This window comes from Hesperophylax consimilis, chromosome 20, assembly GCF_061612785.1.
Source record: "Hesperophylax consimilis isolate HC1 chromosome 20, BYU_Hcon_1.0, whole genome shotgun sequence".
Taxonomy (NCBI): domain Eukaryota; kingdom Metazoa; phylum Arthropoda; class Insecta; order Trichoptera; family Limnephilidae; genus Hesperophylax; species Hesperophylax consimilis.
The window spans coordinates 25,397,304-25,422,661 of NC_142855.1; the positions used below are offsets into that span (position 1 = coordinate 25,397,304).

The window sequence follows — 25,358 nt, forward strand, 5'->3', positions numbered from 1 at the left end:
AAAACCTTTTTCATGTTCTGAGTGCAACAATTTATTTTCTCGAAGGGGCCATCTAAAGAGGCATATGCTGACTCACAGTGGAGAAAAACCTTTTTCATGTTCTGAATGCAATTATTCATTTTCTCAAAGGGGCACGCTGAAGAAACATATGCTAACTCACAGTGGAGAAAAAGCTTTTTCATGTTCCGAGTGCACTTATTCATCTTATGTAAGTGGCAGTCTAAAGAGCCACATGCTGACACACAGTGGAGAAAAACCTTTTTCATGTTCCGAGTGCAGCAATTTATTTTCTCGAAGGGGCCATCTAAAGAGGCATATGCTGACTCACAGTGGAGAAAAACCTTTTTTATGTTCTGAATGCAATTATTCATTTTCTCAAAGGGGCACGCTGAAGAAACATATGCTAACTCACAGTGGAGAAAAAGCTTTTTCATGTTCCGAGTGCACTTATTCATCTTATGTAAGTGGCAGTCTAAAGAGCCACATGCTGACTCACAGTGGAGAAAAACCTTTTTCATGTTCCGAGTGCAGCAATTTATTTTCTCGAAGGGGCCATCTAAAGAGGCATATGCTGACTCACAGTGTAGAAAAACCTTTTTCATGTTCTGAATGCAATTATTCATTTTCTCAAAGGGGCACGCTGAAGAAACATATGCTAACTCACAGTGGAGAAAAACCTTTTTCATGTTCTGAGTGCACCTATTCATGTTCTCAAAGGGGCAATCTTACGAGCCACATGCTGACTCACAGTGGAGAAAAACCTTTTAGCATGTTCTGAGTTCAATTATTCATGTTCTCGAAGAGACACTCTGACAAGCCACGTGCTGACTCACAGTGGAGAAAAACCTTTTTCATGTTCTGAGTGCAATTATGTATTTTCTCGAAAGGGCGATATAAAGAGGCACATGCTGACTCACAGTGGAGAAAAACCTTTTTCATGTCCGAGTGCAATTATTCTTGTTCTCGAAGGGGCGATATGACGAAACACATGCTGACTGACCGTGGAGAAAAACCTGTTTCATGTTCCGAGTGCAATTATTCATGTTCTCAAAGTGGCAATCTGAAGAGCCACATGCTGACTTATGTTCTTAGTGCAAATGTTCATTTTCTCGGAATAGCTATCTGACAGACACATCCTGACCTACAGTAAAAGGAAACCTTTGTCTCAATTATTATAATATGTTTAATTATTATATTTTCTGACGAGCACATGCTGACTTACAATTAAAAGTTTACGGAAAACATTTTGAATTCAAATATTCAACCACACTGCTATTCACATACTTCTCTATAAAATGCAAGGTAATATGTTCACACGAAAAATGTTTCAATCGTTAGTAAAGCTAAGGTTAAAAAGCTTTATTTTATTTAATATTTTTTGGAAGTAGCTCCGACTCACACAGCTCGTGCATCTGAGAACGTTAAACGTGTATCTCAGTTTTTAATAAAAAATTAAATACGGCCAACTAGATCGAATTTATGGATCTGTTGAAGAACGATAATGCCGGCCAATTGTTTTTTTTTGTTGTCAGTTGTCAAAACTATACAAAAAAATCTAATGATTAATTAATTACTAACATTCTTCCAGCTACCCACCTTCCTGTATTTGTAACTCCTGTGATAGCCAGCGAAAAACAATAAATTAATTTTATAACTTATAAGTTTACATATTTCAACTCAATTATATAAACATTATAAATAACACTATAAAATAGAAGTAAGCCGAGTGACCAATTTGGAGCATTGTGAACCATGTCATTTTACATACTTCATCATTATTTCTCTTTTTCTTATTAAATATCAATTTTAATTTGTTTAATTACATGTATTTTTGTATCATGTTTTCTTAAATCATTATTGATAACAAACATATATATTCTTCATCTTGATTCTCACAATTCTTTTAAAAACAAGCACTTGCTTCTTTAGAAGAACAACATTCCAAAAAGGAAAAGCAGTCAAGAGCAATTTTACGAATTATTTTAGTTAACATAAATGATGATAATCTGTAATTGATTATTTTTTAATAAATAATAAAAATAAATACAAAGTTTGATACAAACATTCATCTTATAATATCTTGTTGTATGCACCTATAATCTGTAAGTTCTAAATTTCATATTTTAAAAATAATAGCGAATCCATCAGTATTAATCAAACTTTTTAATTATTTATGTTACTTACCTATGAATTTTTTTTATCACAAAAGCAATTTAATTTTCCAAATTTAATTTTTACATCAGATTTTTTAAAAAGCCACAATTTAGCGCAAATTTAGCCTCGAAAGATCAACATCAAAGGAAATCAATAACAATCCAAAAAGTTTTAAAGTGCTAACAAAGACTCTTCAAATGAAAGCGTATTTTTAATTTATTAAAATAAATGTTCTCATATCGAATCATGGATTATGCTTTAACCTTTCCTCATCTGTGGTGTATTTTTACTACACATTGCTTCTTATAACTTAAATAACTCTATAAATATATTAAATTCTGGGTTCAGATTTTAGGTATTCTTCCGTTATACATTTATGCAGTGAATTAAAAAATAATATTTTCCATAGTTTTCAAATTCAATAAAAATAAGAAATTTTTGTTTAAAATCGGGAACAAATACACCAATACAATCAACCGTGTGACACTGCTACTCTAAGTCCCGCTTTAGTTCGCTATTTGGGATCATGAGAAATCCACACGTCCGCAGTTGTATTTGGACCTTCGATACCTACGACCGCATAGCTGTGTGTGTGCGTTTAGCGCCCATCCAAAGCCGGCAGTCAGTCGGTCGCCGGCTGTCGATATGGACTCCACGCACGTTGTTTTAGCATCTGCCGATGGTTTGTTCAAGTTTGCAGCAATTAAATTATAATTTTAATCGTTTTTCTAGATTGTTGCGAACTCCTGAATCTCATTGATTTTAAAGTACCTACTCGAGAAACAAGGCAAAACATATTATTCTGCAACAATAATTCTGTAACCAACTATCACACTTATGCACCAATTTCACGACTACACACACTAGGGAACAAATTCACCTCAAACATTTTTATTTTTTTTTATTTTTTTTTATTGAATAAAAATAGTTAATACATATCAACAAACAAGTCCTGCTAAGCCAATTGAATTGGCTTGTCAACAGGTGCTTAAAGTTTAGTTTCATATACATTTTATAAGGTATAATTTACATCTTATATCTACAGAATCAACAATTTTTTCATACAATTTTTCATACATATTAAAGTAAATAATTTTTTTCCGATAGCCAATTTTTCACCATATATTTAACCTTATTCATAGATTTACATTGCTTTATAGTGTCAGGTAATAAATTAAATATCTTCGGTATGTTGTATTCAAACGGTCTCTGTCCGTATTTATTATTACATTTCGGAACTATTAACCCGTCATTGCGCGTGAATCTAGTACTGTATTTATGTTCTAATTTTTCTTTATGCTGCGGGGTAAATATATATTGAATTATGATTTTCTGCCATAGAACAGCCTTAACAGGTAAAATTTTGGCACTCTGAAACAGCAACGGTGTATTATGTCTCTGTTTAAAAATATTAGGGACGACTAGTAATTTTACAATTGCGTTTTGTACAACTTGGACTTGTTTCAGATTGGTTATACTAGTATTTCCCTATATGGTTAATCCATACCTTATAATAGATTCTGCCATTGACATATAAATTATTTTCAGTGTTTCAATTGATAGGAAAAAATTTAATGTGTACATTCTGCCAGCAATTGATCTGAGTCTTTTACAGGTTTTTTTAATATGTTTGTCCCATTTGAAAAAGCAATCTACTGTAACACCAAGATAGACATATTCTGTAACTAATTCTAAGCTTTCACATTTACAATTAGTCGGGAAATTTTTATGGATGCTATTAAAATTATGAAAAATAATATTAGGATTAAATTGAAATCTGGCATTAGGTGATCTTATGTGCATAACTTTGTTTTTTTTTGCATTTATTAATAGTCCTGCATCATGTGACCATTTACAAAGTTGATTAAAGTCAATTTGCATGAGTTCAATTGCAATTTTTAGATCTTTATGTGATATGACCAATGCCGTATCATCTGCAAATACAAAATGTTTAACAAAAGAGAAAAGTTTTTTCATTATAGTTACATTAATTATATATAGTGTAGGTCCCAATATGGAACCTTGTGGAACTCCTGCAGATACATTCTTTGTTTTACTAAAAGTATTATTTATTTTGGTACATATTTTTCTATTTCTAAGATAATCTTTAAATAAATTTAACACATTTCCTCTTATTCCAATTTTTTCTAAGGTTTCTAGCAGTTTTTTAGAGTTAATTGTGTCAAAAGCTTTAGAGTTATCGATAAATAAAACAATAACATGTAATTTATTATTTAATTGATTATTTATGTAATTGGAAAAATCTTGCAGTAATTTTTCAGTATTTTTTTTTCTTTGAAAGCCATATTGATTTGGATCTATGATAGCGAATTTTTCAATGTAATTATTTAATTTATTTGATAAAAAATTTTCGAGAATTTTTTCTAACGCAGGTAGTATACTAATAGGCCTATAATTTCCCAGTTCAATGTGTTTTCCACCTTTAAATATTGGTCTAGTAATGCTACATTTAAATTCTTGTGGAATTTTTGCTTGCTTTATTATCGTATTGATTAAATGAGTAATTATTGGCCCAAGAGTTTTTATATTTCTTTTTAAATCAAACATTCTTATATTGTCAATACCTGTGCTTTTAGAGTTTTTCATTTTTTTAACAATATTTTCAAATCAGTTATAGTAGCTCTTGGTATAAATAAACTGTGAGGCAGTTCTTCCAGTACAATATTAGTAGCTTTGTGATTGCATTTATGTAACATGTTGCTGATGCTATCCGAGAAGTAATTCACAAAATCACAAAATTTGACACAGAATCCTCAGTTCTATTTTTTAACATATATCGTGTTATTGTTTCATCACAATCGTTTTTGGGTTTACGTCCTAAAATATTATTTATCACATCCCAGGTTTTTTTTGTATCATTAAAACAGTTTTTAAATTTATTATTATAGTAGTTAGTTTTATCTTTATTTATAAGTTTATTGACAAGGTTTCGTGATTTTTTGTATTCTGTTTCATATGTTTTGTTTGTTGGTGTACTTTTCCATTTTTTATATTTATTTATTTATTTATTTATTTATTTAGACGCCGTAAAAGGCTTTTACAATATACATGATTTATGTTTACAGTGGTTCACAGGAGCGAAACAGTATTATGTTAAACAGAATAATTACTGAGAAATTATGTTGAAAATTAAACAAAAATAAAATCTGGTATACATAGGTACATTAGCATTTTTATTTTCAATCTGTACAGTAGTTTAGTATTGAGGTTATTGTTACCTTCAATATTGAATTTGGTTGAATTTGCTGAGAACTAAAATCAAGCAAATTAAGATTTATATCTCCAAGTAAGATAATATTTTCCTTACTATTAATTGTCTCAAGATATGATGATAATTCCGTCAGAAATGAAGATTTACTGAAATTAGGAGGTCTATAGATAGCTATTATATTGACTTTAGTTTTGTCCTGGAGTATGAGCTTTCCTGATATATTTTCAAAATGTATTGATTTTAATGTTTTTAGTCTAAATTCAAATTTGTTTCTTATATACAATATAATACCTCCTCCTGACTTATCAGTCCTGCAGTAGTTATATGCATTATATCCAGGAATATTGTAAATATACATACTTTCAGTTTGAATAGATGTTTCACATAGCATCAGAATGTCAATATGCTTCAAACAATTAAGTAAATATATATGCAATACATCCCAATATTTTTGTATAGATCTTATATTTAATTGAATACAAACAAGATTATCAGACGAATTTGTCTTTTGTTTTTTTTTATCCAATCTTCTAAATTATTTACTGTACTACTTTCTATTTCATTATCATTATCTATATAAGAAAAATTATTCTGCGCCATTTAATTCGTGATGGTAATTTTATTTTCTTGTTTTGTTTAACAGACATGTTTTGAGTATAAATTGAAGAATTTAATGTTAAATATTTAACAATATAAAAGTGATTGTAATTGAAGCTAATTTGTACAAGTACTTTTTGATAAAGGCTTAATAAATATAAAATAAACTGTATGTTCACATCTAGTGTTATTTCAGAATATTTGTCATATTTTAAAAAACTTTTAAAAGCTGTTTTTATAATTATGAATGTGAAATATAGTACACAGTGAAAAAATGCATGTTTAAGTAAACAAAAAAATGTTGTTGAAGGTGACGTTATGATATTACTATTAAAAAAATATTGTAATATAATAATGTTATTTTTGTTAGTTAATTTGTGATTTTTTATAATTTTTATAACAATATTTATGTAATAAAATGTAATAACACTAAATCTACTTTGGGACAGGTTTAATCTTATTTCTAGTCAATATTCTATTTTTTCTTTTGCTAAAAAGCTCATTTTTTTATACACAATGCATTTCGTTTTATCGTTTGCAGAATGCCTGATGTCAATATTCCAGTTCATTTTTTTATTTTTTTTATCACAATTTTTACATTTAGGTTCTTTATCTTTGTTAGCACAATCTTTGTATGAATGATCACCAGCACAGTGTGTACACAATGGTTTGTCCTTTTCTTTATGAAGACACCTGACAGAAGTATGTCCAAAGCCCAGGCAGTGATAGCATTGCACTAGAGGATGGGCATCCTCTACTTGTATTCTCTGGTATCCCACATAGATTTTACCGATATATACTAGCCTTCTTCTTATTTCAGTACTAACTTCTATTATGTAATTAGATGTGTTATTATATTTGTTTTTCAAGATCTTTTTTAACGTCATCTCAATTTCTGGTTTATCTATCATCACATCCTTGATATCTTCATTCTGTTCGACTATATCTTGGATAATATCATCCTTATTATAGTCATTAGCAATGCCCTTAAGTATTATAGTTGGTCTTTTCTTTTTAATTTCTGTAGCACTGATGTCTTTGAACTCGTCCCCAATAGCTTTACTCATTTTTTCCGCATCGTACTTTGTCGAACATTTTATAAGTATTCTATTTTTAGATATCGCATTAACACCAATCACTTTGGCACCAATCTTACTTAAGTTAATTTTCTTCCTGATTTTATTTTGTATATTTTCTGAAGATTCTTCAGTATTGTTCGATGAAACTATTAATTTGTAATCACTTTTCAATATTTTGTTTTGGTTTTCAGCTACTTTGCCGTATCCATATGTTGGTTCTATTATTTTTTCCTTTGCTTCAGATAACTGAAGAGTAAGATGTCCCATCCAGTTTAATATAGCACTTGTTTTAGTTGTAATTAAGTAAATTTGTTCTTTATTAAATTTATTCACTTTATCTTGAACACAATTCAATAAATCATCAATTGCCTCCTTCGCAGAATCCATGAATTGATGTGGATTCATTTTTTTTGAAGTAAAAAACACCGTTTTTATTAAGGTTCTAGATATTTAGGATAAAATTTAAATTTCGTTATGTTTCACTGTTTATTAATGGTTTAATTCACTAAATTGTTGTGTCTTATTGTCCTTTTTTCATAAACAATGAAATAGAGCACAGATTCACTTTTTTGAAGTTTAAAAACGCACAAACAACGCACGATTGCGAAATCAATGTATTCTGCACTTTTTACTGCTTAAATATAGCTTTATATGCGTTTATTTCTTTAAATTTGTATGAGCAATGATGAAACGTCAAGTCTGTAGGTAGATAAAATTATTGTGATGTATTTAATACAAGTTTACCTTTATTCAAGAAATATCTGAACAATATTTTTACGTAGAATATTTTGATATCTATGGAGCATCACATAGGGTCTATTGCATATACATATTTGTGTATTTCTATATTAATCTACAATGTAAAAACCTATTACCGTTTTCTGTTTATGTATCTTGCATTTTGTCATGTATTATTCATCACATTTAATTAGTCACCTGTAAATTTTGTAATTACTAACATAAATACTAGTTTATTTCTATGCCATTTACAACTTAGAATCTTTCTCTTTTATTGTGCACTATCTTTGCTTAAATTTATCTGTATACCTTTCATATGATGTTTACTAGTTATATTTTTATAGTTATCTTTTTTATTTATAAAACCGTCTCTGTATTATGAACTTGTCATGTAAAAGCCCATCAGGGCGTTGAAAATTAATAAATAAATAAAAAAATAAAAATATTGTAAACATAAGCGATTAGCTATGAACATTCATATTTTTCCGATATAAAATCGCTCATTTTTAGATGTGTATTGACTACACAGCACAGGAACGCGTGGATTTTTTTAGCACAGTAAGAGAAAGGTTAAGGCCACGGTTAATAGGAACTGTCTGTTGGCTGTTCTTTTTGTAATAACTTCTCGTTAAGTATTGGTTCATAATCCCCTGTTCTCGTTAGTTGTTATCCGAAATTATCTTTATTCCATTCGTCCATAAGACAATAGTGCTCATCAAAATATTTTCCGTAGAACTTTGGTATAATATATATACGCTTAATTGGGGATCCTAATAGAAAGATTATTGTAGCGAAAGATGTGTTGCGAAGGTTAAAGATGTGTTTGTTGTTAACCTTTTAAATCTTAGGAAACCAAATTCATAGATGTTTGGGACCAAATTTGGTCTCCAAATAATTAACGGGTTGAAATTAAACTATGTAACATTTTGTAATAGATTCATTCTATTGCGGGGATAAAACTGTTGTGAATAGATTTTGACCATACTTTACATTCCACATGTAATTAATCATAACAGACACAGCAAGCATTACTTAATTAATCGCGGCGCGAAAGGATTAAGTTGTTTTGATTAGCTCATTCAAGATATGTATGTAGTAGACTGCATGAGTTATATCAGGTTCGAATGCATCGAGAATCATCCAGGGGGTAGGTAGATGGGCAGTACCTATGGTGTGCTCTAGTACATTCACATGCTATTCAATTTGCACCAAAGAACGTTTCCGAACATTTTAGTTACTATCGCTACAATATGTTGCCGAGTACAAATGGGGATCTCCGACCAGACACGTGCTGACTCACATTGAAGAAAAACCGTTTTCATGTTTTTAGTACAACTATTCTAAGGATGTAAGGAATAACGAGTTTTAGGCTGATGTAAAAGTAATGAGTAAGATCTAGAAAGTCACGCTTAGATGGTTTGGGCATGTAGAGCGAATGAACGAAGAAAGGAATGTAAGTAGAATATATGCAAATGTGAATGGTATCAGAAGTCGGGGACGCCCGAGGAAGACACGACACGACCAAGTGAATCAGGTACCTACTGAGTCGGGTCATGTAAAGAGTCAGAATTATACAATAGTATCTATGAGACGATGTATGAATATGAGTGTGTGGCCAAGACTGAGTTGTTTGGCGGTCCGTCCTCTCTGCTTCCCCCTGAGGGGAAAAAACTTGATGGTTAGTTAGTTAGTTAGTTATGTTTTACGAAACACAGGTTGTGACACAGTGGATAAAAACCGTGTTCATGTTCTGAGTGCAACTATTCATGTTTTTCAAAGGGATGTTTGACAAAACACATTATGACTTATGAGAAAAACCATTTTCATGTTCTAAGTGCATGTTCTCAAAAGGGTAATCTGACAAATCACATGCTAACTAACCGTGAAGGTACACCTTTGTAATGGTACGAGTGAAACAAATACAATTTCGAAAGGTGTTTTGACAGAAGTTGTAATTCACAGAAGAGTGGGGAAAAGAGTTTTCATGATCTTATTGCAATTATTTATACCCTCAAAAAAGTTTTCTGACGAACAACATGCTGACTTGCTATAAAACATTTTCGGAAAACATGTGTAATTAAAGATTTCAACCACACAGTTATTCTCAAAATTCTCAATGAGATGCACGGTAATGGTAAACATGAAAAAATCATTACTCGCTCCACGTCGAAGGAGTACAGTCGCGTAATTTTGTGACAAGTAAATCAAGTAATATAGTTTACATTAATAACTCGCCCACCTGGGCGATCCATTCCATCCGATATGGAAACTCAAGAAATTATTAAAAACATTAAAGATTTAATAAACAAGATCACTTCAGTGAAGGACTCAAAAATAAAATTAACACTGGAACAGAACATTATATCACTGGAAGAAAAAAATCAACATGAACTGATAAACCTACAAAAAAAGATTATAGAATTACAAGAAACTAATATTAAAAACAATCATCACTACGCACAGAAACTAGAAGAAATTCATAATAATAATAAAAGGACATATGCAAATGTATTAGGTGACGATAAAAACTTTGTGAATACAGGTGCACACATCCCAGAACAGAAGCACACCATCATAATTACATCTAAAAACACCTTGAAGGCCGAAGATATAAAAATAAAAATTCATTAAAACATTAATTTAACTAAAATAAAAGTTGGAGTAAATGGAGTAAAAAAAATCGGAGGGCAAAAATTACTGATCTCATGTCAAAAAAAAAAAGATGCAGAAAAGTTAACCGAAGAAATTAATAAGGTAATTGGAAAAGAAATATTGGCCTAAGAAATTTAAAAAAAAGAAACCGTGATTAATGTTGAAAAGGCTGCAATGCCAATTGACTGAAGAGGAAATTATAGATGGGATTGTACAACAAAATGAAGGATTAATCCTGGAAGACAAAAACAACATCAAGCTTATCAAGGAACTAAAAAACAAATACAATGAATGAAAAGAAAAAGACACCACTAACTACATTATTGAAACAACCGGTAAATTAAGAAAAACGCTACTAGAAAAAAACAAAATAAACATCAAATTCCAAAGAGTATACATAGAAGACTGTAACCCGCTTACTCAATGCTACCACTGTCTTAAGTTCGGCCACACAGCGCAAAGATGTCTCGCCAGGACGCAGCCCCCCATTTGCCCTCATTGCACAAAGGAGCACATTCTGTCTAAATGTGAAAATAAAAAACAACCTCCAACATGCAACAATTGCTGTCTTCAAAACAAAAGATTTAATATGAATTATTCTACAGAACACAGAGTTGATAGCATGAAATGTCTCTATCGGCAAAAAATGCTTCAACTAGCTAGAGAGCGCATCGACTATGAATAATATGGTAAATTTCATTTTTTTAAACTCTAATCTAAAACTTAAAGATGAATGATTTTTTATGTAACGCATTAGATAAAAAAATGTATATTGAAGAAAATTTATGTTAATCTATGAAAGATTTTAACTAAGTTTGCTCTGAAAAAGGATTTACCCTATTTCATGTAAATATTAAAAGTTTAGAACGAAACATGGATGAATTAGTTATAACATTAAAAGAATTAAATTTTTTCCCGGGCCTGATTGTGTTAACAGAGACACACTCTGCAAGCGAAATCAATTACACTATTCCAGGCTACACATACCATGCGACAATAAACAAAATAAACAAAAACTCAGGTATCGGATTATTTATTTCTAACCAGTATAATGTTCTCAATATTAAAGAAATAATTAATGTTAGTAATGTTAACATATTAAATATAGAATTTAAATACGTTTTTTTTTTAAACTTCCGATTTAGTTGTCCGGGTTAAGTCTTCCCCAAAGGAAAAACTTAACCCTTCCACTCACTTTTCCACAAATGATCAGCTAGTCAATCAACACTATGTAAGTGCATTATATAAGTAAAATAAATACAAAACAATACAAGAACAACAACACGTCAAATCACCAGATATCAAATGGGAAAAAAAAATTCACCGTCTCCAGATATTTTCATATCAGAGGGTTCGGCTCGGTAGAACTTCTAACAGGGCCTATAAATCCTACTGATCCCTCAACATAAATATTTAAAAAATCTTTTGTTATCCTACATGTATTCAAAATGACCAACTTTTGCATCTTTATATATAAATTTTTTGATAGATCTATTACGCCTAAATTTTTAATTAGAGAGCTAGGTATAATGCCAGTAGCCGAAATAACGAATGGTAATATTTTTATAGTCTGAGAATGCCAAATTCTTTTTATTTCATTTCCTAAATCTGTGTATTTTCTTATTTTTTCATTAACAGATTTTTGAATATTACATGAATTTGGAATAGCAACATCAATGATATAAGTTATTTTTTTAATTTTGTCATGTAAAACTATATCGGGTCTATTATGACTAATCGCTCGGTCTGTTAGTATAGTTTTATCATAATATATTTTATAAAATTCGTTTTCTAAAAATGAATTTGGTTCGTATTCATAATATGGTACTACATTACGGCAGTCAATCAAGTTATGTTTAATTACCAAATTTTGGTGAATTATTTTTAAAACTTGATTGTGCCTAAATGTATACTCGGACGGTGCTAATATAGAACATCCCGATATAATATGTTCTATAGTTTCCGGAAAAGCCAAACATTTTCTACACAAATCATCAATTTGATTTGTATCTTTGATTATATGCTTTCTATAATTTTTAGTATTAATGACTCTATCCTGAATTGCAAGCATAAATCCTTCTATTTCTGCGCTCAACTCTCCAATACTCAACCATTTGTTTGACTTAATTTTGTCAACATACGTTTGGTTGAGATAATTGAAGTGTTTTGCGTGTAAAATTTTATTTGACCAGGAATCTAATAATTCCTGGTTGGGATTTATAAAAATGTTGGCATTCTCATCGTATAAATTTAAAGGTGTAATATTTCTATCTGCCTTGCAAATTATTTTGTGCATTTCTGAGCTATGAGCTTTCCTATGGAAAAAAGTTCTTAGCATTTCTACCTGATTATGTTTCAAAGAAGTTATTTTGACTATACCTCTACCTCCTAAATTTCTAGGTAAATTAACTCGTTCTATAGCTGAATTTGGATGATGGCAATTAAACTTTGTTAGCGTAGTTCTAATTAATCTTTCTAAGTTATCTAAATCTGTATTAGACCATTTAATTATGCCAAATGAGTACGTTAATAGAGGTATTGCCCAAGTATTTATTGCTTTTACTAAATTTTTAGCAGATAGATTGCATTTTAAAATTTTCCTTATCCTAGTTTGAAATTTAATTCTAATATCATTTTTAATACTACTATGGTCTAATCTATTTGATTGTGGGTATCCTAAATACTTATAAACCTCATCCCTTTTCATACTAGTAATTTGGAAATTTCTAAATATACTCTCGTCCCCATCTACAATTTTGCCTTTCTCTATATGGATCGTTCTACATTTATCTAAACCAAATGTCATTTTGATATCATCTGAAAAGTTTTTAACTACCTCGATCATTTTCTCTAAATTTTGTTCAGAATTCGAAAATAATTTTATATCATCCATAAATAATAAATGCGAAATTGTACTACTCTCCCTTGTATTACCCTTAACTTTTATTCCAAACTTGCTTTTAATTAACATTTTAGATAGAGGATTCAATGCTAAGCAAAACCAAAGAGGACTCAATGAGTCTCCTTGAAAAATCCCTCTTTTAATTGAAATGCCCGGTATTACTATTTTCTTACCTTTTAAATTGATAAGTAAATTGGTATTCCAAAAGGACATAATATTTTCCAAAAAGCTAATAATAATGGGGTTAATTTTATATATTTTTAATACTTTGATCAGCCACGAGTGCGGGACACTATCGAAAGCCTTTTGGTAGTCTATATAGCAAGTATGTAAATTACGTTTTCGAGTTTGAATCTGTTTTAGAATTACAGAATCGATAACTAATTGTTCTTTACATCCCATATGTTTTCTGCGACAACCTTTTTGTTGTTCAGATAAAATATTTTTTTCATCTAAATGAGTATATATTAAATCTGTTAAACAAGAGGTTAAAATTTTGTATATTGTCGGTAAACATGTAATGGGTCTGTACTGAGAAGGATTATTAATATTTTCGCTTTTGGGTAACATATAAGTAATACCCTTAGTTAGAAAATTTGGAAAATTTTGAGGTTGACTGACAAATTTTGAAAGATTTTTTGCCAAAAGAGGATGTAAAGTAGTATTAATATTATAACATTATTGCTATTTATCGTATGCATACATCGATAATACCTCAATTTATAGATGAATTAAAAAATATTCTCTTAAATTTTAGAAATAAAATACTATTATTGTTGGAGATATAAATTTAAATATTGCAAACCACTATTCTAGTAAAGATAAAGACACATATCTAAATATGTTAGCAGAACTCAATTATTTATCGTGCATAAATTCTTATACTAGAAATGTTAAAGGTCAACGCCCCTCATGCTTAGATCACATTTTTACAAATATTCCTGATATCCAAAATATAAAATCAGCTGTCATTCATACATCTATCACTGATCATTATTCATGTATTTTTAACTATAAATTAAGCAATCCAACTTTGCCATTACTTAAACAAAATAATTACTCAAAAAAGTACTTAATATGGATACATTAAAACACCAATTAGAATCAGAAAATTGGAATAAATTATTACAATGTAATGATGTCAATATATGTTGTAAAATGTTTGAAGAAAAAATATCTAAATGCATAAATGACTCGACAAATAATAATATAATAACCAAATCCAAAGTGTCGAACTTGAAACCTATAAAACCGTGGCTTACTCATGGTTTAGTAGTATCTGTACGACATAAGCAAGCTCTTTACAAATTTACTACTCAACAACCAAACAATAAAAATTTACTTAATCATTTTAAAGCATATAAAAACAAACTTTCATATATTATTTATTTATTTATTATATTTTACGCCCAGAGGGCTTTTACATATATACATAAAGGCAGTACAATTTAACATGAGAAAGAAATATACATACATACATAAATGAATTAAAAATAAATGCAATAAAAATTTAAATTTTAAGTTCAGTGAAAAATAAAGACCAAAATTTAAAGTACTGTGATCAGAGAATCACAACATTATTGTTACGGTATTGGTTCGGTATTGGTTTAGCATAGTACGAAACCGCTGTACCGGGGAATTAGCTAGTTGCAGGAGTTCGCAACTGTCCGATTTGTATTTTAATATTATATATAAGTTAATTTTAATGATGAAAAAACTTTTTTTTATATAACTAAATAATATTACAGATTATGATGGTTTTTAATGCTTCTATGAATCATACATTTAATTTGCTGATGTAGTTGATAAATTTAACAATAAACTTCTTTAGTGAGAACTTGTATCATGGATAAATAATTTGATTATTTCATGTTAATATTGTATCAGTGACATATTCCATACATCTATGTGCGAATACATATTTCCCAAGTTTTGAATTCTGTGGAGTGGTATATTGAACTGCGCCCTGGTCGTAGTATTACCACAATAAAACGGTATTACTGACCTTGTGTTTCTGGCTGGCACATTCAAATTTATGAGCGCCAATAATTCAGGGCTGTCAATTGTATTATGCAAGATTTTAAATAGAAATACTAGATCGAAAAAAGTTCTTATTGTAAAAAATACGAAACAAAAGTACTATAAACAAAAGTTGAATCAGGCTGAAAATGATAATAAAAGAGTGTGGACAGTTATAAATGAAATAATTGACAAGAAAAAAAACAAGAATAACGACATCGCCAATATATTTCATGACAACATGAAAACATGTTGTAAAGAAAATCCCTCAAAAGCTGCAAACATATTTAACACCTTCTTTGCGACCGTGGGGGAAAATCTTGCCAATCTCATTCATATCAATCTCAATCCCTAATTTTCTTACACTTACTCAATCTGTAAAATATATATATTAATTTGATTGTCTTTAAAAAAAACTACTTTTCTAAATTTTTCTTGATATATTGTACCCTTAATTTCCTCACGCTTACTTAATCTGTAAAAAGATGAATTATTTTAATTATCTTTAAAAAAACAATTTTCTAATTTGTGTACCTATGTTAATATTATGTTTGTATTTATTTCAAAAGTTTTTGATTATTGTTAAATCATTAGAACTAAATGTAAAGACTCCTCCCATAAACACGAGCTCCTGGAGCTCAACTTATGGAGAAATAGAATAATAATGAACAAATTATTTATAAGTCTGCATATTGTTATCATTTATAATGTTAAATAATAAATAATAAAAAAATTAAAAAAAAAATACTGACCCAAATATAACATTTCCAGACTGTAGTATTGATATTGACAATAATATAGCAACATTCCAAGTAACCACAGAGAACGAAATAATATCAATTATAAACGGTATGCAAGGAGGTTCTGCCCCGGGTTTTGATGGAATAACAGTTAATATTTTAAAAAATATTAAAAATCAAATTTCTAAACCGTTAAAACACATAATAAATGTAAGTTTCCAAAGCGGAGTGTTTCCATCAATCTACAAACAAACTACCATTACTCCAATATTTAAATCTGGTAACCCAGAAGAAGTTAGCAATTACCGACCCATATCAGTAATCTCGAACATAGCAAAATTTTTTGAAAAGATAGTTATAAAAAGGATAAACCAATTTGTAAAATGTAATAAATCAATTAATGAAAATCAGTTCGGTTTTATGGAAGGTAGAAGCACTCAGGATGCAATTGCAAAATTAACTAGTCTTGTTCATAATTCATTAGATAAATCATTAAAATACATTGGAATTTTCATAGATCTAAAAAAAGCTTTTGATAGCATATCACACGACAAACTTATAAGTAAATTAAGAAACATTGGATTAAGTGGTACAGCTATAGAATGGATAAAAAGCTACCTTTTCAATCGCCCTCAAGTCTTAAAAATCAACGATGTACTTAGTCAACAAAAAACAAGTCACTTCGGCATACCTCAAGGTACAGTCCTGGGACCGTTACTGTTTATCATTTATGTAAATGACATATTCAATCAAAGATTAAATGGAAAAATAATATCTTATGCTGATGACACTGTCATAATAATTGAAGGTACTGATTGGAATAATGTTAATAACTTAGCAAATACTGATATTAATATACTGAAAAATTGGTTCGATAAAAACCTCCTCTCATTAAATACTGAAAAAAAAATGTATCCCATTCTCTATCAACAAATTAAAATAAATACCAGAATTAAAAATTATAATACATCAACTTAAATGTAACAGAACTAATTGCAATCAAGAATGTTCTATACTTAGTCTAACTTCTGAAATTAAATATCTTGGTATATATATAGATCAACATTTTTAGTGGAAAAAACAAATTTGTGAACTTGTCAAAAGAATTAGAAAATGTATTTATATATTTATAAGACTTAGAAATATTCTTAGACTAGAAAACCTAAAAAGAGTGTACTATGCAATTGTACAATCTATATTACAATATGGTATTATTGGCTGGGGAGGAACTTATAAAAATATATTAAATCCACTTAAAATAGTTCAAAGATTGATAATTAAAGTAATATTGAAAAATACATCCAAATTTTCTACTAAGATTCTCTTTTCAATATTCAATGTACCCACAATAGACAATATATATAAAAAATATTCAATTCTACAAATTTATAAAGAAATACAGTTAAATAACTTACAATTCAATTCATCAGCAAGATATCAAAAAACTATCAAAATCCCAAAACTCAATACAAAGCACACACAAAATACCTATCTCTATCTAGGTATAACATATTTTAACATCCTTCCATTATATCTAAAAAATATTAAAGATATTCAGGAATTTAAAATAAAATTAAAAAATTACCTAAAACTACTATAAAAGTCCATATCTTACTTTTATTATTATTTCCTTCAAATCTTGAAACTGTATTATTGATAAATCTTGCCTATTTCTTACTTATCCTTTTGGTTTTGCAAATATATTATTTACTTACTTACATGATTCCATATAATTGAGCTAGGATTCACTCACCAAACACAAGAGCCTCGTCTCTTTATGGTGAGGAAAAGCTATTATTATTTACCTTTATAACACTGTATAAATTGTATATTTATTGTATAAAACATACAAATATTAAATAAAAAAATAAAAAAAATAAATAAAAAAAAAGTAAAAAAGACAGTTATAATATTCTCGGAAGCAGCTCCTACTCTCTCACAGCTCGTACATCTGAGGACGTTAAAAGTTAATCAAAATTTAGAAGAAAAAATAATAATAATGTTGAAGAACAATGGTACCGGCCAATTGGCCGCCGAAATCCAGTCCAAGCTATACTGAAACGAGCAAACCTTACTACATCGCAAGCAACGAACGATGCATTCGAAAATCATCTCAGATACTCTTTCATAATTACATCTTGTATCATGATCCTTTACCGTACATACTCCTTAGGGATCTCATTTTCAATTCAAGTTTAATTTCGTCCTACTCTCAGAAACATACCTCACTGTTTTTCATTTATTTCAATTCATTTATTTGATTTCAATTGATTCAATGACTGCGCGATTAAATTTTAGTTTAAAACGATATTTTACCATAATTTAAAAATTGGCATGTTTTACAAAATGTTATATAAAAAACATTCTGAATACCCAAATCTTATTATGACCACCGTGTATAGAGTTTATTGTAACGGACGATAAGTTGATACAATTTGCTGATAAAAGATTGAAATATTATTTATCTGTTGCATTTTCCAAGAAAAAATTGTATCGTTCTCTACAGTATACATCTTTAGGCACTGTGTGTGTTGGAATCTCCCGGAAAGACACTAAAATAACTTTGTAAAAAGCAAAATCATAAGTGAAGATATTTACTTTTGTTGCACTAACGAACCAATGTATGGTATAAAAGCAATCACGTGGCCATCCCGCTGTGCTGCCATTGGCTGTTTCATTTAAGATATGGCTTGGATGTTGGATACATTTATATGAAATGTAATTTAAAGGCCGGCTTAAAAATGAGGGTCATTTTGGCCAACGTGCGGATGTTGGATAAACACGCTCGAAGTATTGTTTAATTTTGGTGTACTTAAGACAAACTGCGTTTCAAAAACACATTAAAAATACATATTGATTTTATTCAGCTGTATCGTATAAATAAATGCTTTCTGAGTACAACTGCATACTTAACTTAATTTCGCCAAAAATGGTCTGTTGGATAAAAACGAACTAGAGCGACGTTTTCACTATCATTTAGAGAATTTCTTCCGGAAAATGTATGTACACAAAACATGCATATTATATTGCGCCCCTGAGGTGATAGCTCACAAAAGCGGCGCTATAAAATTGTCCAATATTATTATTATTATTATTTGTAGAAAGTGAGAAAACTCGATGTTTTTTAATCAAGTCGTAAAAATCTATATTTTCAGGCGCTACATTGCTAACTCTGGCTAAACCTTATGAGATACATCAAAATAATGTACAACGGAATTGTATATCTTAAAAAGGTCTGGAAGTCCGTGATGGCATGTGTCTATCTCCAAAAGTTAACCCCCAGAACGCCGAGTACAAGTCAGAGAGTAAAAATTAAAGTAAAAACAATCAGATCCATGTACAATAAGGAATCAGGATTAGTAATGAAATCTCCCTTTGACAGATCTGATATCTCAATATGATCGTGTAGGTGGAACCAATGAATGAGAAAAAAATATTTTCAAAATGTTTCCAAAGTTAGGTAAAGTCTGCTAGTAGCCATAAAGTAGAAAACGTTTTTTTAAGTAAATTATGGTTTTCTTTATTCAAAATTAAATAAGTGATGACGTTTAAGTTTTTTAAGTCCAATAATTTTCCCAAAATTGACAGTTGTACAGAGGATCGTTTTTATCTAAATTATTTAAATCGCAATATTTAAAGCAAAATTAACTAAGTATAATGTTTTGTTGTGAATTCAAAGAATATCATTTGTAATAAGACAAAGACAAATACAAAATTAAACTAAATATTAAAATAACAAGTGATTTTTAGCAAAAAATTTAAATGGAAAAAGAAAATCGGTTATCAATAGAAAAAATCAGAAACTTGTAGTGACTTTTGAAAATTATCCATTCATTAATTAAAATCAGAAATTAAATTTAAAATTGGTAAACTTTAACAAAATGTGGCCGAGGAGTATTTTGATATTGGTATGTTTATTGGCGTTTCTGGTATCGGTGAGAACATACGATGTGCCAGAAATTGTCAGGTCCTTGGAGCTGGAAGGAGTTCCCTTCGAGAACCTTCCGACACCCGAAGAACAGATGTTTCGCTTGTCAGAGGAGGAATTTCAAGACTATTTCGAGTTTTGGATGCACCTCAAAAGGCAGAGCACGACGGGTTTGCCACACGTTCGAGGTTGGTAGCAATAACGTGATTGATAAGTTGGTTTTTCAGGAGGTCCTGAAGAAAATAATTTCACTCAGGGGCTACGTCATCTTTGAGGATGGTCTGTGGGGGGGGTCTTTTAATGAAAGGAAAAAGGGGTGGGTAAGAATCTAGGGATCAGTGCGTCCAAGAGTGACGAACATTTAAATCAATCCCCCCCGCTGCGGTGTAAGACAAGGGTCTCCGTGAACCAGCCTCTCCCGATCCCAGGCGCATCCGCCGCCAAGACCTAAACACACCTCGTCAAATCACTAAACGCAACGAACCACTTGGTGTGGACCTATGGCAAAGGTTTATAGTGATTTGTTTTTTGGGGTATTGTGCCGTGTTGCGCTACTTCCTTATTTAGTAATCTTGTAATTTGATTAAACATCTGCCCTTATGATGAACACTGCAACGCTGTCCGAAACGTTGGCTAAAGAAGGAGGTAGCGCAACACGCCATAATAACCGGGCCCTTTACACCTTATGATAACTAGATGGAGCCCCCGTGGCTGAGCTGATCACTTGACATTATATGTTTTTCCTTCTCAGAAGCTCCACTCCTTCTTTCTTTGAAAGACCCTCCAGACAAAGTTATTCTTACCGCATGAGGAAACCCTATCAAGTGCCCCCCACTGTTGAATTTGGCAGTTACCTCTGGTCTGGAGCACCAAAATACCTATAAAAACCCTAGACTGCTGAAACGGGCGGTCCGTAGATTCGGTCATAGATTCCCCTATCTTAAAAAACGGATCGCAACCTTTAGAGCAAAGGCGTTAAGTAGGTATGCTGTCCTCGTTCTACCGGCATTACAATTGAAAATGCTCTGAGGATCTAGCGCTGATGATCTCTTCATCACCCGCGGCCAACACATTGCCATTTGTTACATGAGAACGGGTCACTTCTACGACTCGGTCTTGAGTTCAACAACTTGGCTGTGGAACGATTTGTCTGCTTCTGTGTTTCCTCCCTTCTACAACATGGATCTTTTCAAGACCCACGTTCACTCCTTCCTCTCCTCCAAAAAACCCTCCACACGGCATTGATGACATAGGCCCTAAGGAATAAATTTCTCTCAGTGTGTTCCTACTTAATTTTTTGTGCCTCTCCAACACCATAATTTGTTGACGGTTCCAGCCCGATGCTCCGTACCACTTCATAGCTTCAATCCGTCCCGGCCGCAACCTGTTTACGTCTCCAACGGTTCTCTGCTAACTACCAACGGCAACGGGTATCTGGTGTTCCCGTACGGTGGTGCAGTCACCGTTGCTTGTCCAGGAAGCTACCTAGTGCACCCCAGTGCCACCGTGCTGAAGACGGAGGCGGTGAGACACTCAATCCAACCTCACCAAAATTAATATTACATAATATAACATAAACTAAACTATCCTAGCTTCACTTTACCTTAAGATTACCATGTCTCTAGCGCTTTCCTGATGCACCCATTGCTAAAGACGGAAGCAGTAAGTGTCTTGGTGGGCGGTGAAAGACACATCCCAACCTAACTTAACATGATATCACATAACCTTACAACCTCACCCAAACAAAACTATCCTAGTATCACTTAACCTTAAGATTACCAAGTCTCTAACGGTTTCCTGATGCACCCATTACTAAAGACGGTTAGTTAGTGTTTTGGTGGGCGGTGAAATACACATCCCAATCTAACTTAACATGATATCAAATAACCTAACTTAACCTCACCCAAACTAAACTATCCTAGTATTACTTAAAATAAAGATTACCATGTCTCCAACGATTTCCTGGTGTTCCTGAGATCCATTGCTAAAGATGGAAGCAGTAAGTGACTTGGGGGCGTTGGAAGACACATTCCAAACATTACATAACACCACCTAACCTTACCTAAAAATAATGCACCGTACAGAAGACGAATTTCAGCGAAAATAAATCCAATCAAACCTAATTTAACCTAACCAAAATATGTCCAAAAGTTTGCAGCTTAAGAATTTTAATTTTGTCGCCGAAAACCTTTATTTTATTCAAATTTATTTAAACATGTTGATTTCATTTTATTCCGACATTCTGAAATTTTGCACACTTGACTTTCAAAACACGAGGAAAGTCACTGTCTACATTAGATTTCTAAAAAAAATTTATAAATCCCAGGAATTCAAATAGTTGACAGATGTATGTTATTATTATTTGTAGTAATAAGTATTGCCTGTACAAAGTGTCTAAATATTTAGTGAGTGTTCCGTGCTGACCCCAACATGTAATTAGTAGCACTTGTTCAGGTCTTCCTTTGCACTGGAGGGACGTTGTTCTCCAGTCCCAGCTGGCTTCCCTCGCCAGCCGATTTCAACTCCTTGTCCTGCTTCGCCGACCCGTCTGCCTTGGAGATTCAAGCCGGCGCATGTGACGGCGGGGACTTTGCCGTCAGCGTCGGGCTAAACGTGTCTGGCTTACTCCACGAGCTGTACTCGAGCTGCTTCCAGCGCCGAGAAGCCCAGCCGTCGTACGTGACGTACAGGCAGGAGCCCGAGAACTCGGACTTCATGATAAAGGTGCCGCGGCCATTCTTCATCCAAGGTGAGGTGGGAAGGGCAAGGTCAAAGAGGGAAGGGAAAGATTTGTTTTAAAATTTTCTACAATAATACTAGGAAATCAGAATAAAACAAATCACACTTAGTAAGATATATTTTTTCTTTCAGACCAGAAGTTCTTCACAGACCTCGACATGAACCGCCTCTTTTCGCGCGGCTCTCAGCTAGCCGCCTTCGACTACACGCTTGGCTCTGGCATGGGTAACCAGTACATCAGCAATTCCAACTTTATCAACCGTGGCCACCTGGCGGCTAAGACGGACTTCTCCCTGGCCGCCGGGCAGAGAGCCACTTTCTCCTTCCTCAACGTGGCACCGCAGTGGGAGAACTTCAACGGGGGTAATTGGAATACTCTAGAGCAGGTAATTTCTCTTTCATTGTAGCCCCTTGGTGAACTTCAATGCGGGCAATTAGAACACCCTAGAGTATGTGACTTCTCTTTCAATGTATTCCCTTTGTGAACTTCAACAGGGGTAATTGGAACCTTAACGGGGTCAATTGGAACACTCTAGAGCAGATGATTTCTCTTTCAATGTGCCTAGTCCCTTGGTGAACTTCGACAGGGGAAATTGAACATTCTATAGTAGGTTACTTTTCTTTCAATGTAGCACCTTGTAACATGATAAACGAATACGAAAGGTTTGGGTTTTTTCCTTCATTTATCTTAACTTTTCTTTAATGTTCTATTCATAGAATAAAGAAAAAAAGTAGTCTTGCCTTCCATTCAAATTAAAAATTGTAACATTTGTCGCCATTGACTTTTGGTTCTAAACCATTTAAGTCTCTCTTACGGGTCATTTAGCCTGACCTTAAATATCATCATTCCATTTAAATTTCGTAATCATGGTTAAGCACAGTTTTGCCTATTTATTACAACGACTTCACTTTCATCTTTTCCAGGACCTGAAGAGGAGGATTGCTCGCCAAGGCGCCAGGACGAAGATCTATACCGGCACCCTGAGGATACTGAAGTTGCGGGACCACAGAGGTAATCTGCAGAATATGTACCTCAGTCCGGAAGATATGAAGGTGCCCATTCCTCTCTGGTTCTATAAGGTAACATCAAACTTTACAGCAAATCATTTCTTTTCCATATAAACACTACCTTGGTATACAGAAAACAGGAACGCTAAATATGCACTTTTTATTTTTAAAATACTTTGCATTAATAATAATTTAAATAACACCGTTTTCAAGGGCACTGATTAAATATATATATATATATTTTTATTATATATAAGTGGGTACAGTAATATAATATGAGTACATAAAAAAATATATTTTCATTACAAAATATATTTATGTTCGCAATCTCGCCAATGAAGAAACTGGTTCTTGTGCTTGGTGAGAGAGTTACACTAATTATAAGAAAAATAGAATATCATTATGCTATAAGTAAGTATATATATGATAGGAACAATATATAAAGAGACAAAATCTAAATACAGTGGAGATGAGTATAGACTGATAATAAATATCAATGAAGGGAAAAACAGGCAATTATTTAGTTAATTATTTCTGAAAGAGTAACTTTAGTTTTAGTTTAAGTATGTTAATATCCTTTATTTTTTTTATTTCAATCGGAAGGTTGTTGAAATACTTTATTCCTAAATATTTATAGTTATTTTGCATTTGTTTGGTATTACATTTTGGAATTTTGATATTGTATTGATATCTTTTAGATAAGTGGGTTTCAAATTTTGTGATTATATTATCTTTATAAATTTGGATAATTATTGCATTTTTCTCTCTTATTCTCTCTCTTATTTCTGTATATCCTAACATTGAAATCTAAAGAAATATGGCTACCATAATACGGGCATGTGCCTAGTATGGTAGTTGTAGAAACAAAAAACCGTAATCATTTAAATTTTTATGAATAAAGAAACACAAAAAAAAAATTTAATAATTAATACTAGAACTACTGACTTAAAACTACTGACTTACATCTAAGACTTATATCAAATGACTTATGACTAAGATAATAATGAGAAGTAAATATTTCAGTTTCTGGAAATGGAAAATAATGCATTTTATTAGTTACTAACTGACGTGAACCCGGCGTTGCTCGACTTTTATCTACTATCTGTAAATATAATATCCATAACCTGTAGGAAGAAATTCTCTAAATGATAGTGAAAACCATATCAAACTCCGTTGCATACTTTAGAACAGAGGTTCCCAAAGTGTTCTATATGGAAAATAATGCATTTTATTAGTTACTAACTGACGTGAACCCGGCGTTGCTCGACTTTTATCTACTATCTGTAAATATAATATCCATAACCTGTAGGAAGAAATTCTCTAAATGATAGTGAAAACCATATCAAACTCCGTTGCATACTTTAGAACAGAGGTTCCCAAAGTGTTCTATATGGAAAATAATGCATTTTATTAGTTACTAACTGACGTGAACCCGGCGTTGCTCGACTTTTATCTACTATCTGTAAATATAATATCCATAACCTGTAGGAAGAAATTCTCTAAATGATAGTGAAAACCATATCAAACTCCGTTGCATACTTTAGAACAGAGGTTCCCAAAGTGTTCTATA

At 31.6% G+C, this 25,358-nt stretch overlaps 1 protein-coding gene across 1 annotated transcript in view; it reads left to right on the plus strand.

Annotated features, from left to right (window-relative positions):
• The window catches only part of LOC149414423 (salivary endonuclease-like), a 34,679-nt gene that overhangs the window by 4,378 nt on the left and 4,943 nt on the right, over nucleotides 1–25,358 (plus strand). The window contains exons 3-6 of the mRNA XM_089644170.1: nucleotides 21,378–21,565; nucleotides 22,496–22,790; nucleotides 22,913–23,166; nucleotides 23,705–23,860. Coding sequence (XP_089500296.1) covers nucleotides 21,378–21,565; nucleotides 22,496–22,790; nucleotides 22,913–23,166; nucleotides 23,705–23,860 — 893 coding nt within the window. The remainder of the gene's footprint in view (nucleotides 1–21,377; nucleotides 21,566–22,495; nucleotides 22,791–22,912; nucleotides 23,167–23,704; nucleotides 23,861–25,358) is intronic.